Source organism: Spinacia oleracea, chromosome 4 (genome assembly GCF_020520425.1).
Source record: "Spinacia oleracea cultivar Varoflay chromosome 4, BTI_SOV_V1, whole genome shotgun sequence".
Taxonomy (NCBI): domain Eukaryota; kingdom Viridiplantae; phylum Streptophyta; class Magnoliopsida; order Caryophyllales; family Amaranthaceae; genus Spinacia; species Spinacia oleracea.
In genome coordinates this window covers 185,759,707-185,778,210 of record NC_079490.1, presented here as the reverse complement: position 1 = coordinate 185,778,210, position 18,504 = coordinate 185,759,707, and the positions used below count along the sequence as shown (strand labels likewise).

The window sequence follows — 18,504 nt, the reverse complement described above, 5'->3', positions numbered from 1 at the left end:
CTACTCCCTCCGTTTAATTAAGATTCATATGGAATAGACAAATATTATGTTTATTGTGTGAACACGTACGTACAACAGTAAAGAAGTTTATTACAATTCTTAATTACTCTAATAGTTTTGAAAGTGTATTCTCTTCCCTAGTTGGATGAAACCTGAACTTATCTAAACTTACTTGAATTTAACTTATTTGAATATTTTGGACACGTGTAAACCTAACTAATCTGGTAGACTTAATTGCAATTTACTGAACCTGGACAGAGCTGATTATAAAAGAGTAGTTTTATAAAACTTGATTGGAATATATGACCCAATAAGAGCTGATAGAAGCTTATTGTAACTTATTTAAACTTATTTTCACTTATTAGACTTGAAACATAATTTTCAAGGTGAAGAGAACACACCCTGTATAAATAATCATAATTCATACTTAAAGTTATTTTATTAATTAATTCAAATTAGTCGAGGGCCACCATCTATTATTAAATTTTATATAATTCTGTTTGACACCATGCTACCTATAGGATTTCGGACTAACATTATATTGTTAAGCACATTGTTACTTGAGGTCCACTCTTATTGAATTTTATTACCATGTGTACATTTATGTAGTTGGGACTTTTATGTTTGATAAAACTAGTTGAGGTCCAACTTAAAAGGGACAGGCATTTTTGTGTCTATATGAAGTTTCTTATAAGAAGGGGAGTGTAAGCATATTATGTGTTACTCACATATGAGTTGTTCTATTTTATACTTCCTCCATTCCTAAATAGTGGCACCGTTTTGACTTTCACGTTTGTCAACGCATAACATTGACCATTAATACTTATAATTATGTATTAGTAAAAATTATAAAAAGTTGATATATTTAAAGTATATATTAAGAAAAACCTAATAATACTTTATATAATAATTTTTAGTTTTAATTATTAGTAGAAAATTGAGGTCAAAGCAAGATAAGTGAATAGTGTCAAAAGTCAAAATGGTGCAACTATTTAGAAACGGAGGAAGTATAATATAGCATTTAAGACGAAACCTCATTTGACTAGTAAGTGAGCTAATTTGATCTCATCATCCTTCATGCATGAGTGCATGCATGGCCTAGTTATCCTCAGTATGGTTTCAGGTTGTGGTACGTACTAGAGATGTTTTCAGGTTATGGTACTAGAGTTAATTATTTTGCCTTGTTTAAGAATCGGATTTGTCATTTAGGATGCGTTCTCTTCACCTTAATTTTTAAAAAAATGTATTAGGTTAATATTTAAGTTCAAATAAGTTGAATCAAGTTCTACAACTCAATAAGCTTCAACGTAACATGTTTTGTAAGTTTGATTATCTCAATTTTACTCTCTTGCAGTTAGGTCTTATCAGGTCTAATAAGTTTCAACCATGTTTGATCAGGTCATATCAAGCCAATTAGATTTAATCAGTTCCAATAAATTCAAGTTTCATCCAGCAAACACTACAAGAATTTGTATCTTTAACGACAACCTAATTACGACGGGTCAAAAATCCCGTTGCAAAAGCCTTTTGCGACGGGGCTAACAACCAAACAATGACGGTAATAACCGTCGCAAATGTCTTTTACGACGGTTTTACGACGGATTTACGACGGGATTTCTATTAACGACGGCCCCCTTTTATGACGGGTTCGCGACAGGAAATCCCGTCGTTAATCAACGATTATTGGCCTTTCGCGACGGGATTTCCCGTCGTTAATAGTACAATTTCTTGTAGTGAAAGAGATCGAACAATTATTATCTTCCTTCAGTTCTATTGTCAATCGATTTCAATTGATTTTGAAACTAGCCTCTCTAGGAGCCTAGGATGTTTACTCTCCAACAACAAAGTCCCCAAATAATTGTCCAATAAAAAGTTGGTTTATTTACAAGTAAAGTGTAGTAAACCCTTTAACTTTTAGCTTCAATTCGTACTAGCTGCTCAAAACTTGCCACTACCCAAATTCGGCAATCGTTGTATATTATGGATCATTAAAATTGTTGACCCAAATTTAGCAACAGAATACTATCACTACAAGAAAGCGCTTGATTACCGACTAAATTTACCGACTGCTAGAAAAGTAGTTGGTAAAACAAAATTTACCGACCACTAAGGAAGCGGTCGTTAATTTACCGACCACTTTGGAAGCGGTCGTTATTTTTTACATTTACCGACCGCCTATATAAAAGTCGATAAATTAGCGACTTCTCCCCCATGTGTTCCGACTAAATAGCAGTCGGTAAAAACCTGACTTTTTCCAAAATAAATTCAACATTTTACCAACCGCTCAAGCAGTCGGTGAAAAGTAATTTACCGACCGCAGACTAGATAGTCGTTAAAATATCATTTACCGACTGTTGGAACAGTTGCTAAAAAACAAATTTACCGACCGCACTTAAGATAGTCGGTAAAAAGTAATTTACCGACCAACCTAACAGTCGCTAAAAAATTATTTACCGACCGTTTTAAGGGCGGTCGCTAAAAATTATTTACGAAAATAAAAATAAACAGGCCACTTTGGGCTTTCTCATCCTAAAACCTAGCCCATATAAAAGGAAACCTTACCCTTCTCCCTCTCCTCTCAGCCGTTCCTCTTCCTTCTCTCCTCTCATATTGAATGTCTCATATTCTCTACTCTTCTTCTTCTAGATTTGAGGTCTATAATTTCAAGGAACAAGAGAGATTTGATGTTTTTTTTTTGGTAATATGGTTTTTTCTTAATTTGTTCTCACTTGCCTTTGATTCCTTCTCTTGCCTTCGATCTCGTTCTTCTCCACTCGTCTCTTTCCTTTTTTCGGATTCAAGGTGAAAAAAATTCGAACAAATAAAAGATTTTCCGGATTTAAATTTAATTTTTGTTGCATTTGAATATTTGATTGTTTTTCTTTTGTTTTAGATATGTTTGGTTCATTTCGCTCATCACCGCACTTGCATTTCCATCGCCGACAAATAATCACCGGAAAAGGTTGGTTTTTAGGTTTTAGTCAAAGAATGGAAGATCACGATTGATGTTTTATGGTGAAAAAGATTTGGGTTTCTGATAAAGAATCAAAGATTGATGTTTTTTAGTGAAAAATCCAAGTCTAGAGGTTTTTGTACATGATTTTTATGTTTTAGTTGCAGATCTGGATTTTTTAAGATTATTCTTAATATTAGTCTTAATTTTTGGGTGGTTAATTTTTTGCATCCTTGTAATTAATTTAATTTTATTGAGATATATAACTCTATTTTTTTGGATTGGATTTATTTAAGCACCCTCTTTATAAAATTGTTATTTTATTTCTATATGTGTATGTTGGTAATTAATTCATACCCTTTTTCTTTGTTCTAGTAAGTTAGTTTTAAAATATTGAAGATGAAATTGGTTAGTGTAAATCAGAATATTCAGCAAATTTAAAGCAGATATGTCTTCACTCATACTCTGCTTTAGTGGAGAATTAGGGACTAATCAACAGATTATGTATATATGGCATTGGGTTGTGCCTTCATGCCAGTGGGTTTGGAAAGGCATATAACGCAAACTCAAATTATTTTGTTTGGAAGAAATCAAAACCATTGGCTGGTTTTCTTTCCAGTTAGATGGTTTTGAATTTTTTTTTTATTTTTTTAATTAAAATTACCGACTGCCAAAGCGGTCGGCAATTTACTAATTTACCGACCACCTAAGCAGTCAGTAATTTACCGACTGCTTAGTTGGTCGGTAAATTAGTAAATTGCCGCCCGCTTTGGAAGTCGTTAATTTAGCGACTGCTTTAGCAGTCGCTAAATTACCAACTGCTATGACAGTCGCTAAATTAACGACTGCCAAAGCAGTCGTTAAAGTGTCGACTGTAAAGGCAGTCGATAAATTACCAACTCCTAAGCAGTCGCTATTTCAGACGGTAAAGTTTAGCGACCGCTTTACAGTCGGAGTTTTCTTAATTACCGTCCAGGTGAACACTGACCGATCTTTTACGACCGTTGGCGGTCGCTAAAACATTTACCAACCGTATTTCGTGTTTTACCAACTACTTTTGGCGGTCGGAAATTAATCAATTTTTTGTAGTGTATTACTTTAAGGGCCGTTTGGTATCGTTTTTTGTTTTCAGTTTTTTACAAAACTAAAAACCAAAATATGAAAATCACAAAAATTAGTACGTAGTTTTCAGTTTTTCGTTGTTAGTTTTCAAAATTAATATGATTACTATAAGTATGATTATTTTTAGTTCATGATTAAATATAAATCATATGACTTATAAAACTAAAAAAACAAAAACTGGAAACTGGCAATGATAGCGAACGAACCCTAAAATAACACGTAGATTCCTATCGGTTGTGGTTATTAGGGGTCGGCGTTCTCTTATCTGATCCTTCCCTCCTATTTCCAAGAATCTGACCTACGAAACTGAGTTGGTTTACCTGTGAGAGATTGTATTCTTAAATATAAGTTAGTATTTGTACCTAAGAAACTTGACTAGTGAGTTTCATTATCTTTCAACTAATTGCAAATTATGGTAAGAAACAAATCGATCACCTAATGAAAGTGGAGTACTACCCAAACCCGGGTCACCAATGTCTACACTTAATCTAATTCATTAAATTATTACCATACATGATAATGACCGTACTAAGTAAAACTATATATTAAAACAATTAGTGGTTAATTAATTAAATTAAATGAAGAACATTTAATTTAACTCACTTACAAAAATATGCATGTGAATTGACAGCAATAATACCTTCTCCTGTCAAAATTAATAGATGATCAGCAATCATCAAATTGTCCTCTTCAGTAATAATTGGTGGCACAACATGTATAATAACATAATGACTAATGTTTTGACAGAAGATTATAATAATATGATTAGTTTAATTAAGTAAGGTTAAAAGGAGGTTTAGCATGTATTAAAAAAAAATGGGATTAGATTAAATTTTACACTAAAGTCTATCAGTTTGTCAGAAAATTAAGGTGGAGGAAAGAGAAGTTTGAAGAGGGGGAATGGGTAATGGGAGCAAGAGGGGACAAGAATCATTTGATTTTCATACCAAATAACATGGAAAGATCCCTAGACAAAAGACACTCAACCATGGCTCATTTTGGATAGATTATCTTATTTTAAATTAATAACTTTACATAGCTAGAGTAAAATTTATAAGAGTACATGAAAAAATAAATATGGATACAAATTTAGTTACGCTTTGTTCTTTTCACCTTATTTTCACTTATTTTAGGAAATATAAGTTCAGATAAGTTCAGTTAAGTTCAGATAATATAAGTTCAGGAAAAGTAAGAGTTGACCAAGTGTAATTTATAACTAAAATAAGTTTTGATAAGTTCTAGTAAGTTCAGATAAGTTAAGTTCAGATAAATTCGGGAAAAATAAGTGAAAATCGGGTGAATAGAACGCACCCTTAAATAATCTCGTGCTAAACGGACTGATTTAATATTTTCTATCAGGTCCGAAATTTTTTTTTCTCAACATTTGAATAGGAGTCACTAAAAAAAATCGTTTTATAGAGACGAGGGATTTTGTCTCTAAATAGTCCAAATCCGTCTCAAAATGATGATTGGAGACGGATTTGAGACTGAAATGGGGCATCTCTGTAGAGGGCGTCTCAAAAAAGTTTGAGACGGATTTTGGCAAGTCCATTACAAATTTGAGAGGAAAATTTTGAAACTCTATATACAATCCCATCTCAATTTTAGTTTAGAGACGAAATTTTAGTAATCCATCTCAAGTTTGAGATGCTTATAGTTTCCGTCTCAAATTCCGTCTCTAATCATCCATAATTTTGTAGTGAGTATATGTTCAGTAATTACTTTATATTCATTTCAACCTGTTTTTTTAGTACAAGTATAACTTTTTATTATATAGATCATTTATTTGAGCTAACATTTTACATAAATTTTGCAACTTTTATTACCTTTCTTGTGAACTTTTGAAGTTAAACCGTCATTTCTAAGAAGTTTGAAGTGAAATTTGAAAAACTAATGGTAAAATTTGCTACTTCCTCCATTTCGGAAATATCGCACCATAATTGACTTTTACTACTCTAACTATTACTTTGACTCTTAATATCTCAAATCGTATGCAAGTAAAAATTATAAAAAAAAATTAATATTTAGAAAATATATATCGATACGAATCTAACATTACCCTAATGTCTAAAATTTCCTTAAGTATGAATCACAAAATATGACCAAAGTCGCGTCGTAGTGTAAATAGTGTAAAAAACAAATGATACGGTATTTCCAGAACGGAGAAAGTATTATTATTTAGGAAAATTTGGTAATATTAATCCAACATTTGACCGATTTTCTTTTATTAATCCCACCTACGACATATTTTTTAATAATCCTACATTTACTACCCAACTACTTTTATTGGGTTTAAGTGAGCGGTAACCGATGAAAAAGTCAACTAGATGGTGATGAATTGATGATGATGACTGAATATATCGAGAAAGAGAGTACTGTCTCGTAGGGATATATCACTGCCTATAACAGGTTTATGATTTGTTAGGATCAGTAAAAGTCATTGAATAGTAAATGTGGAATTATTAAGAAATATGTCGTAGGTAGGCTTAATAAAAGAAAATCGGTCAAATGTTGAATTAATATTACCAAAATTTCCTACTTCCTCCGTCTTTTAATATTCGCAACGTTTGGACTTTTGCCACTATTCATATAATCTACTTTGACTATTCTTAGTGTTTTTTATATAAGATAAACCATAGTCATGTGAGATCTTGTTAGATTCGTCCCAATGTATATTTTCAAAATATTAAATTTTTATAATTTTTGCATAAAGAGAATTTAAGATATAAATGATCAAAGTTGTGCATTGGCATGCGTAAAACTAAGGAACGTTACGAGTATTAAAAGACGGATGAAGTACAAAGTATTATTTATTGGATAATAAAAAGAAAAGGACATTTTGATCAATAACACAGCTAAGTGATACACTCACGTAGCGCATGTGGCAGGTTCCTTCGCCCCCACATGCATGTCTTGGTTTCACATGTACGTAGGTCATCCTCTGTCCATGCACATATATAATTCGATTTTGTCTTTATTTAATTTTTGTGGGGGCAAATATAATAGTATTATAAAATCACAAGTATGTACAATGCAATGTACTTGACATTGTACCATTCTGAGCCTGCAACAAACTAGTGTATATCAATGCATCTATATATGTTTTTATCTCATCGATCTCCTTAATTTGATGTCTTTGCATTGCCTATACTACAATGTGCCTTACATGTACGTACACATTATCAATCCATAATATCTCTAGTATGGTACTATCGAGGATAACACAGTTATCTTATATAATAGAATATCGTACTCTGTATGTAGTAGAGTTATGTTATAACTAAACTATATGATATAAGATAGAAGTCTATATGAATTAGGAAACCTACAAAGAGTAGAATATCTAATTTGTATTATAAATAGAGGCGTATGCCCATGAAGAACAGACAAGACATAATACACAACCCAACATTATATTTTCCCATCAATAATATATTTTAAGAGATACTCATGTTATACACTATATATACTACGAATCGGATACTTCGTATAAGATATTGCATTTGCGTTCTATTCACCTGATTTCCACTTATTTTTTCTGAACTTATCTTATCTAAACTTATCTGAACTTAACTTAACTTATCTGAATTTATTAGAACTTATCAAAACTTATTTTAGTTATAAATTGTACTTGGCTGGCCAACCCTTATTTTTTCCTGAACTTTTCTTATCTTAACTGATTTGAACTAAATTGAACTTATCTGAACTCATTTTTCCTGAAATAAGTGAAAATAAGGTGAACAGAACAAGACCTTAATACGTACGTAATATAGAGTATACTCCGGATATTTTACACAGTTACCCTTACTATAAACATGTGAAAGTGAAATGAACCGATAAATTTCGAATGCGTTATTGCAAATGGTTCACATATCATGATCAATTGTCAATCGTTTAATGCATTTTTGTTAGACTATGTTGGTAGATAATAAGGTTTTCGAATATATTATGGTCCACAACATCATGGTCAATTCTCAATCGTTTAATGTATTTTTGTTGACTAGGTTGATAGATATGAGGTTTTCTAAAAATATATTCGGGCTTGTTTATTTATGACGCTAATTAACATGCTTTATTGGTGTAAAGATTTTGTTAGTACCAATAAAATAAAAGTTTTATTTAGTGATTAGTTGTGTATTGGTAGTACCAATAAAGTATGTTAACGTTCAACATGAACCAGTTTGGATGTTTCTACATGGTTATTTGCGTATTTATGTGTGTAGATCGTTGTAACAGGATAAATTGAGTTAATTTTTATCTAGCGTCGTCAACTATAATATACTTGTAGATAATATTATAGTACAACAAGGAGGTATTGTAGTGTGAGTTATATAAGCTACAAAACAATTATAGCATGTTAGTTGATTTACTTAAATCACTTAATATAGCTAGGGGACACTCATTTTCAACAACATCTTCTCCATCTTTATGAATTGAAGAATCTTGAGTATAGTATCCGATTAATATAATGTGTTAGACATGCTTGCTTGGAAATTAAGATTTTCTCACTTTTCTCATTGCCTATTCTACAAAAACAAAATATCGTATGAAAATATGTAATCATGGAGGATCTTGTTATATTCGTATCGATATATATATATATATATATATATATATATATATATATATATATATATATATATATATATATATATATATATATATATATATATATATATATATATATATACTTTTTAAATATCAATTTTTTATAATTTTACTTGTACATAATTCGATATATTAAGAGTCAAAGTTGTGTGTTTGGAAGCGTAAAGTCAACATAGTGCAATATTTAACACTACAAGAAATTGAACCATTAACGACGGAAAATCTCGTCGCTAAAGACCAATAATTGTTGATTAACGACGGGATTTCCTATCGAGAACCCGTCATAAAAGGGGACCGTCATTAATGAAAAATTCCGTCGTTAACCCGTCGTAAAAGACATTTGCGACGGTTGTTCCCGTCATTGTTTGGTTGTTATCCCCGTCGTTATTAAGTTGTCATTAAAGATACAAATTCTTGTAGTGTAAGGAGCGGATGAAGTATATTTTATGGTAGAAAAAATTGGACTTTTTTATTTATTTTCGTCGGGTCTATTGAGTTCAATTCAGTTAATTTCGACTTGTTTTAGTTCGATCGGATCAATTAAATTTAGTTCAGTTTTGATCTATTATTCAATTTAATTATGTTCCGATTTATTGAATTCAGTTATAAGTCAGTTCAGTTCAATTTAGTCCGAAAAAATGGAATCTTTGAGAAAATGAATTTAGACCTCAGAGTGTATATTGATCAATGTTCATTTCGTTAGGTACAAAAATGGTATGTCAATATCTTCGTGGTGACCACTAATTGTACAGTACGGTAGTGGAAATATAATTCCAATGATAACGTTTGAAAAAGTTTTTAAAAAAAAAATCTAATGATACATTCACGCATAGAGCACGTGATCTCCTTTGCTTGGATTACTAACATGGGGAACCTTAGTTTGGGTAAACCAACTACCCACATATTCCAAACCTAGGAATAATTATCTTTTGCAAAATACATGAAATTTATAATAATTAAGATGATAATATTCTATTAATATAACACTAAACTTGAGTACTTTGTATAAAACTCTAGAGTGGACCCCGTGGTAGGACAGCATATTGTCTAGGATCAGGTGGACATATTTTATGACCCCCAAATGCAACTCTTTTCATATATTTTAATTTTGTTTAATTAATGTTAATTAATTTAAAAAATTAGCAATTACCACTCTATTAGTGTTTTCTGGTTACCTATCACACTAGTAATGGTGCATCATATTCTGATTTTTACTTATTTGAACTGGTTAAAACTTTATTATGTGTAACTTGATCTTGATTAGTTTTTTTTTTTTTTTTTAAAAGGAAACTTGGTAATATTAATTCAACCTTTGGCCAATTTTCTTTTATCAATCTCACATACGAAATATTTTTTTTATAATCTCACATTTAATACCCAACGATTTTTATTGGGCTTAAGTGACCGGTAACCGGTGAAAAAGTCAACGAGATAGTGATGAATTGATGACGATGACTGAATATATTGAAAGAGGGTACTGCCACGTAGGGACATATTACCGCCTACATGCTACAACAGGTTTATGACCTGTTGGGCCCAAAAACGTCGTTGGGTAGTAAATGTGAGATTATTAAAAAATATGTCGTAAGTGGCTTAGGGCGTGTTCGGCTTTAGCGTTTGAGGTAGCGGATAGCGTTTTGACCTAGTCAAGACGCTACTTGTAAAATTTGTAAGTGTTTGGTAAAGTAGCGATTTAGGTAGCGGTTAGCGGTTGAGGTAGCGGTTGGGTAGCTTTTGTCAAACTTTAAAATTAGTAGCGTTTAAGGTAGCCGGTAGCGTTTGACAAATTTATAATAAAGTTTTAAATAATATTCTTGCTTTTATTTTTATTTTATAATATCAACCGCTACTTTTACCGAAAACTCATATTAGTTACCCGCTACTTGACAGCTAACCGTTACCCGCTACTATTCACCGCTACCCGCTACTCAACCGCTACCCGCTACTCAACCGCTAACCGCTACGGCTAATTAAATCGACCAAAGATTGAATATTACCAAATTTTCCTTTTTCTTATCCAAAATTATCTTAATCATCTGATTGATTCCTCGGGTGCTCAAATTTGTGTTAGTGGCATTGTTTTATCCAAAATTCAAGTAATTGACCCATCTTTCCTAGTCAACATACTACATTAGTTAAAGTTATTTACTCTTACTATTTGCACGTAATTCAATGTAATATTTAACCACTAATATATGCGATTTTTTTTCAAAAAAGTTGATATTCTGAAAATACATAGCAAGAGCAATTTCACATTATCGTACATGGTACGGAGTACCATTTTGATATGCTATCTCCTTTTCATAAAGATATTTACAGTTACTATTTGCACAAATATTAAGAGAAAAGTAGAAAATTTGGTTGAATATAATAAAATATGGATAAAGTAGGAGAAATGTGTGAAAAAAATTGGTGGGTGTAAGAAAACTATGAATAAATTAATAGAAAATAATTGAAAAATTGCAAATAATGTGGGGTAAGAAGGGTAATATGGTAAATTTTCATGCCAAAAAATATAATAAAGCAACGTGTTAAAAACATTATGAAACAAACTAAAACGAAAATTGTAAAGAACATTATGTAACAGATTCAAAACAAAAAAATTATTTTGAAACGGATATAATACATAATAGTGAGAACTTACGGTCCAACTTTTCACATTTTAAACAGGCGTATATAACTTTCAAGAACTGACGTAGTAGAATGTTTTAGGTAAATTTTTGTGTTGATAGTATATCCCTATTACTTAGGCAAAATGTCGACATTGTGCTCTAGTTCAAAAGGCATATACTCGCACCCCCAACACCCAATGCATTACTAATATTATTACATTACATTGATAATTTAACCTATCCATATCATTCCATAGAAACCCAATCGTACCCACCACGATGTATCATCCTTAAATAACTCACTAATATAACTTCACTGAAATCCAAGTAGAGGAATAATCATATATTTTTTTTCCCCAAACAAACCCTGAAATTTAATTTCTATTGGCTTATTCTCTTTACTCTTGATAATCCCTAAGATTATTTTATTTTTATTAATTTAGTATTAATTAGTTAATTGGCCTATTATATTAGAGTATTAAAGTGATGATTAAATATTTTTCCTTGGAGTAAGTGTGTACTATTTATGATTATTTACTCCTAACATTAGGACTACCGTCCTCCGTTGTTTGAGCAGCTGCTTCCGGCTAACGAATATCTGTACAAGATTATACTCTTTTCGTCGTCGTTGCGCATTTAATGCGTGCGCTAAGAGTGAGTTTATTCTTAGTCTGAAGAGAAGTCCGGATGGAAATTTGAAGTCAGACTTTTGATATAATGTTGTAATACTACAACAATTTTTGAGATAAGTTTGAAAATTCAAGATCTCTATTCTTTTCTCCAACCAAATCAAATCATGTCACAATATCACACACAAATATAGATATATAAATGAGGTAAGTTTTGAGATAATGTGTAAAAATAGGGTGAAACTTGTGCGAGTCTGAATAATTTAAAAATAAATATGTAGAAATTGTAGAAAACCGATGGGATATAACTTGAAGTTTGAGGTTGATTGTGAGGATACACTCATCCTAACAATAATAAATGACGGCAATTGTAATACATTTAAGCCAATATAATGTAATTTTTAATAACGCTAGTTAAGTATACAGTTTTATAAACGAATTCGTTGAAATGTATACCAGAAATCCGGAACTTAGAATCATTTAATATTTCGATTATCATTGCCAAAGTATTACGTACATTTAATTGAGTCCACCATGAAATATGAAAAGGTCAACACAAAATGAATTGAAAAATGAGTTGAATAGAGTTTCAAGGACTTTCCTTCACTCTTGGTTCCCATATCTTTTTAAATAAATCCCTCCTTAATTCTTCCCCTCTAATCCCAATGCCTTGCTAATCGTTTATCAAAGTCATCAAGCATGGAAACATGTGCTATGATTGTAATTAACTAAAATGAAAATATTGCAATGACTTTAATTTTACCATTCATCTTGCACAGTGTTTGTTTGAAGTGAATTGGGGAACTGGAATACGATTAGAAATGAACGGAGAAAGTTAATTTCTTTTGTAATGTTTAAGAGAATCGTACGTGCAAGTGTTTTATGTCATGTACAAATGAATGTCTTAGCCTATTTATAGGCTCCTAAAGTCCTATAGACATCTATGTGTAGAAAATTCTTTACCTCCTTCAAGCGTGTGTTTTTAAGCTTCTAGAGAGTTCCCACCTCCAATGAACCTTGAAGTATACAAGGAAGCTTCTAGATTTTTACAGAGTATATATCGGGATATGTATGAACGTCCAGTACTGGGTTACGAGATAAACTAAGGCACAAGGTGCTATGCCATCATTAGGGAAACATGACTCATCTAAGTATTGCGCTTGAAGAGTGTCGCATGGTGCGTGACTAGACAAAGTAGTCAGCACGTGACATGGAGTAGTAAATAAATGATTGGGAAATTGCATAAACTAAAATAAAAATAAAAAGCTTTTTATAAAGGGATTTAAAAAGAAAGTGGTACTCCCTCCCTCCCTCCCTTAATACTCGCACCGTTTTGTCTGGACACGCTTATCAATGTACAACTTTGACCACCAATATCTTTAACTACATATTATAAAAAGGATTTTTTGTCATTTAACACCTTAAAAAAATTAGTTTTTGTAATTAAACACCTTACTTATTTTTTATTATATTTAAACACCTTAAAAATCTAAAAATTTATAAATCAACACCGTTTAACGATTTCCATAAGAAAAAAACGTTGATTTTTAACCATGCTATAGCTTCCAAAGCATAATTTGATGGTAGAAGGGGTTGTTTACCACTATATCATGCCTTGGGAACTTTAACATAGTTAAAAACTAATGTTTTTTCTAATAAAAATCGTCAAGTGGTGTTGATTTCTAAATTTTTTTGTTTTTTAAGGTGTTTAAAAACAATAAAAAATAAGTAAGGTGTTAAATTACAAAAACTAGTTTTTTTAAGGTGTTAAATGACAAAAAATCCTTATAAAAATTTATAGAAATATTAATATTTGGAAAGTATATATTAAGATGAAGCCAACAATATATTATATACTAACATTTATTTTCATATACTAGAAATAAAATAGGGTCAAAGTGAATTATGTGAATACTGCAAAAAGTCAAAACGGTGCGAGTATTAAGTGACAGAGGGAGTAATTTTTAAGGAATGGAGGGATAATATTTTATTATGGTAACTCCTAATTCTTGAATTTACTCTGCATTATATATGTCTTCCATATTAAATATATATATGTACCCCGATTCTGCAGTGCATATGCGTATAATGCTCAAAAAGTCAAAATTGGGACAACAACATGTGATTTCAATCTTTCTAAATTCTAAGCACTCTCCTTCCTCTCCCTACGGTACCTTTAATTGTTCTTGCTTACTCATTTTCCAGACTTAGAATCCAAGCTACAATTGTGACTTTTCATGTGAACCAATAATATTAACTAGAATTTACCATTTTAATAATTACTTTTGAATATAAAGAGGTACTCCATATTGTACAACTTATGTACTACGTATTATGTTGTATTTTTTCTTAATTTTATTTTATAAGGTACGATGAAAAATCCTACTGAACTGTTACATCGTATAAGTATTTCCAGCCAGTTTTGCAAGTCAGATTTAATAAAAGTGAGGAGATTATAAGGAAAATTCTCTCCTCCAAAGAGCTTCTAGTGGAGTTTGATTCTCATACCTTGAGGTTATAATGCCAAACTTTGCTCGGTGTATTCTGTTGCATATATGCTTGTTCTTTTAGTACTCCTATTGCTTACCGTCCGATTCTTTCGTAGCAATCGAACAACATTACAACTTTTACGGTGTATTATACAATCGGTTGTGCCAGTATCAATATCAGCCATTCAGCCCGAACCATATAATTGTCAATTGTGTATGCCCCTACCTATAATAGTTTTACAAAACATAAACTCTTCATAGTATTTGCATAATTCAGCAAAAAAAGTAACAAAATATTAACTTAGAACAAGATTAAGAAAAGTAGAAAAAAATAGAGTAATTGGCAATTATTAGAGTACTTGCTATCACTGTCTACCACTAATTATTTTAAAATTTCTCATTATTTTCCCGCATTGATCAAAGATATGAAGAAAAAGGGACAAGGATATACTCATACTACTACTGGTAAAAGTAAATGTTACTGATTTGAATTTAATGAACCCTATTTAATTTTTTTGGGAGGAGTAAGATTTTTCTAAATTGTCAAAATTTAGGGAAGAAAAAAGAGTGGAAGTTTCATTCTAAGAATCAAAAAAAAAAAAAAAATACTACACTAAATTAAAATTCAACCACTAATTAAAGTGATTAAATTTGAGAATTAATTAAGTATGATATGATATCATATCATATCATCTGCCGGTAATCATTTCCTCCCAAATGGTGGTGAATGAAGTAATCCTCTCCACCACCTCCGGCCATCATCATATGGTGACCGCCGCCATGACCACCACCAATGTATTGCTGCTGTTGATGGTGTGGTTGTTGGTGATGAAGTGGTGGTTGGTGCCTTTGACATTCCTTCTGTCGTCGGAGCTCCATTACTTTCCGGTGAGAGTTCGAGTGCTTAGCCGACACAAATGTCGGGCTAGCAGCGGGCCTATACTCAGCCACGAGACGGCCCGACTTGTACCGAACCCCACACGCGTTACACAGGGTTTTCGGTCCCATGGGCCCGGTCCTCCACTGCGGGGTTTTCTCCGCCGCGCAATGCAGGCACCGCCGCACCTCGCCGGTTTCAGGCCCACCACTCTCCCGCCTCTTCGTCAGTGACGGCTGCTTCTTCTGCCCCGGACTCGCCCCACTCTCGGAAGACGAGGTGGCCGGGGAGGGCGCCGACACCATGAGGAGTCTGGTGGACCAGTCACACGGCGGCACCCGTGACCGCTTGCTCCTGGCCTTCCCCGGTACGGTGGTTGTCGGTGGAATTGCGCCATACCTGGCTGCGCCGCCGTGTTGCTGCTGTGGGTTGGTGGGTATGTATTGGAGTTTGTGCAAGTCGTCGGTGGAGAACGATTCCTCCACGAAATTCGATAGCCATTCCAGCTCCGCCATATCATCATACTGTTCACGCATTCCCATAAAAAAAATTAATCAACTTTTCCGCAATATTTGGAATAAATTAATCATAATTTAATTTTTTTTTAGAGTAATAATTACCATAATGTACACTCGAAATAAAACCAAAGAGTAATAAATGTGTTAAACGTACCGGAACGCAAAGGTCGGTGCCGGAAAAGTAAGAGTCAGGGAAAGAAGGAGTGCAAGACACGGCGGAGGAATTGCAGCTGTCGGAAGCGGGAGTAGGGGAGGAAGAATCCATGGAATTTCCGGTAACGGTGTCGAAGAAGGTGTCGGTAATCATTTCATCTCCACCACCGTTAGATAAGTCTAGCAAATCCTCCACAAAAAAATCCGGCGCCTCCATTGTCGTACCTCGTATTCAATAACAAGAGTCTCTGTATTTTATTCAAAAAAAAAAAAAAGGTAAATTAATTGTTGTTACTCAACACTATTGTTGTTGTTGCTATTCTTGTGTGGAGAATTAAGAGTGAGAAAAGTAGGGGTTGGTTGTGAGAGGGGTAATGAGTAATGAGGTAGAAGAGAGTGTTTGGATTTTGAGGGTCTTAAAAAGGGGGGGTCCAAATTAAATTTCCATTTTTTTATTTTTTATTTTTATTTTTTTAATTAGTGTACTACTAGCAAATTAATTTAAATTAATTGGAGTTTAATTAAGTTTAACTGTCTACAGTTGTTCATCTTTGATGGTGAAGGGGGTGGGTTGAGGAGCACTTTTCAATATTTACTAAAATCATTTTCTATATGAAATTACAATTTTGTCCCTCTATTTTAAAGTGAAAATACTCCCTCTTTCCCGGAATACTTGACCTGTTTTCCTTATCGGGCCGTCCCTTAATACTTTCCCTTTACACATTTACCACTAACTACATTAAAATAATAACCCACTATCAACTACTACCTATTAAATTAAATAAGTCAATTCAAGTCCCTTAAACTCTGTGCCGGTCAAACCGGGTCGAGTATTCCGGGACGGAGGGAGTAATATTTATCTTTGCTTTTTGTTTACCTTTGTTGTGATAATTAACAAATGTGTGGTAGTTGTTTGTACTCCCTCCGTATTTTAAAAAGAGATACATTTTGATTGGCACGTAGTTTTATGAGAGTGAGTTGAATTTATTAAAAAATAAGATGAAAGTGGGGGTAGTGGGTGAATTATTTGTTATATTAAATAGATGATGTGAATAAGTGTAGGGACCACAAGAAATAGAGAAATATTAATATAATTGGAAGTGGACAATAAAACATGTCAAAAAAAAAAAAGTGTATCTCTTTTTTAAATACGACTTTTAAAGTAAAGTGTACTCCGTATATCTTTTTAAAATACAGAGGGGGTATTTACTACTCCGTAAAATCCTTTTCTATAAGAAATTACAATTTTGTCCCTCAATTTAAAAGTAAAAAAAAAATTTACTTTGTTTTTTGTTTACCTTTGTTGTGATAATTAAAAAAATGTGTGTTAGTTGTTTGTAACAATCAATACTGCAAAAAAATCGGTTTGCCATGAATTTTTGTTTTTTTTTTCCCTTTCAATGCAAAATGCTTGACTTGATACTCTAGCCTTTCACTTTTTATCCTCCTTTTACATGGTGCTAATTATTTTTACTCAAATTTTGATAGTAATTTTTTTTGGTCATGGTTGTTAAATTCAAATGAATTTGTTGCACACATGTCAAAACAATTCCTTGTCTTGTTGTTATCGAAAGGCTATATTAATTTATAGGTTAGTAGTTAATTAGTTATGTTAATTTATGGTTGTACTCACTAAATATGTTTTCAATATATAGGGGGGAAACTTCTTATATGAAAGAGTATATGTATTGATAAAAAAAAAATCATTACTTAATTACTCGATGATCCCAAAAAATCTTACACTATATGGAAACTAAACTATGATTGATGATTGATGAAATGTAAAATGTTAGCAACTACGGTAAACATGCCTATAATTGACACGACACGAGTATATGACCTTAGAAAATTCAAGAACAAAAAGTACCATGTATAACATAACAAATCGTATAATGTTGGGTTATAATTAACTTTTATGTTATTGATTGAGTTGAGTGCAATGTTATCAAAATTCGGACATGCTATTCCAATTGTGGTATTTTTTAGTATATATATTGAAAATCTCTAACTGGATGGAGAAAGTTGCTCGACCATATATTTATTAGAGCTTTTCTTAGTTGAAAACCTCTAAATGTTTTAAACTACTTTGCTTAGTTGTTGCCTCAATTTAATGTTGGACAAACTTGTTTGCAGTGGCGTATCCAGGATAGATTGTAGTAGAGGGTATGCAAAAACAATTACATATTAATGACAAGTTTCTCTCAAAAGAGCAACCTAGTAAAACTAATGAAAACAAGTACGAAGTTGTTGAGCTAAAAAAAATTACTTATTGTTGACAACCTAGATTCGAACCCCGGGGCTTATCATTAGTCTTCTTTTACCAGCAAACCATATTACTTTTTATGAGTTTTATCTGCTTATTAATATTTTAACCTCAGCGGCTCAGCCAATAGAGTGTGCAAGTGTCTCACTCATTATTTTATGCTGCTACAGTAGATGAGTATAACTCAAAAAACACAAATAGTCGTTATTGATCCATGCAAACCCACACATGTCATCAACAAAATATTGAGCCATGCAAACCCACATATCAGCTAACAAAA

At 32.3% G+C, this 18,504-nt stretch overlaps 1 protein-coding gene across 1 annotated transcript; it reads right to left on the bottom strand.

Moving 5' to 3' along the window:
- Positions 1-14,786: 14,786 nt before the first annotated feature.
- On the bottom strand, positions 14,787-16,358 carry LOC110779752 (GATA transcription factor 12-like). Its single transcript, XM_021980437.2, has 2 exons — positions 15,963-16,358; positions 14,787-15,814 (listed from the first exon to the last, which is right to left on the bottom strand). Exons 1-2 carry the CDS (start codon positions 16,176-16,178, stop codon positions 15,098-15,100), a joined length of 933 nt encoding a protein of 310 aa, XP_021836129.2. The 5' UTR covers positions 16,179-16,358; the 3' UTR covers positions 14,787-15,097.
- Between the last annotated feature and the right edge of the window lie 2,146 nt (positions 16,359-18,504).

Coding starts and splice junctions, on each gene's coding strand:
- LOC110779752 (XM_021980437.2), bottom strand. CDS start 16,178: ATGGAGGCGCCGGATTTTTTTGTGGAGGATTTGCTAGACTTATCTAAC. Junction 15,815..15,962: donor GCACCGACCTTTGCGTTCCG/GTACGTTTAACA, acceptor ATGCGTGAACAG/TATGATGATATGGCGGAGCT.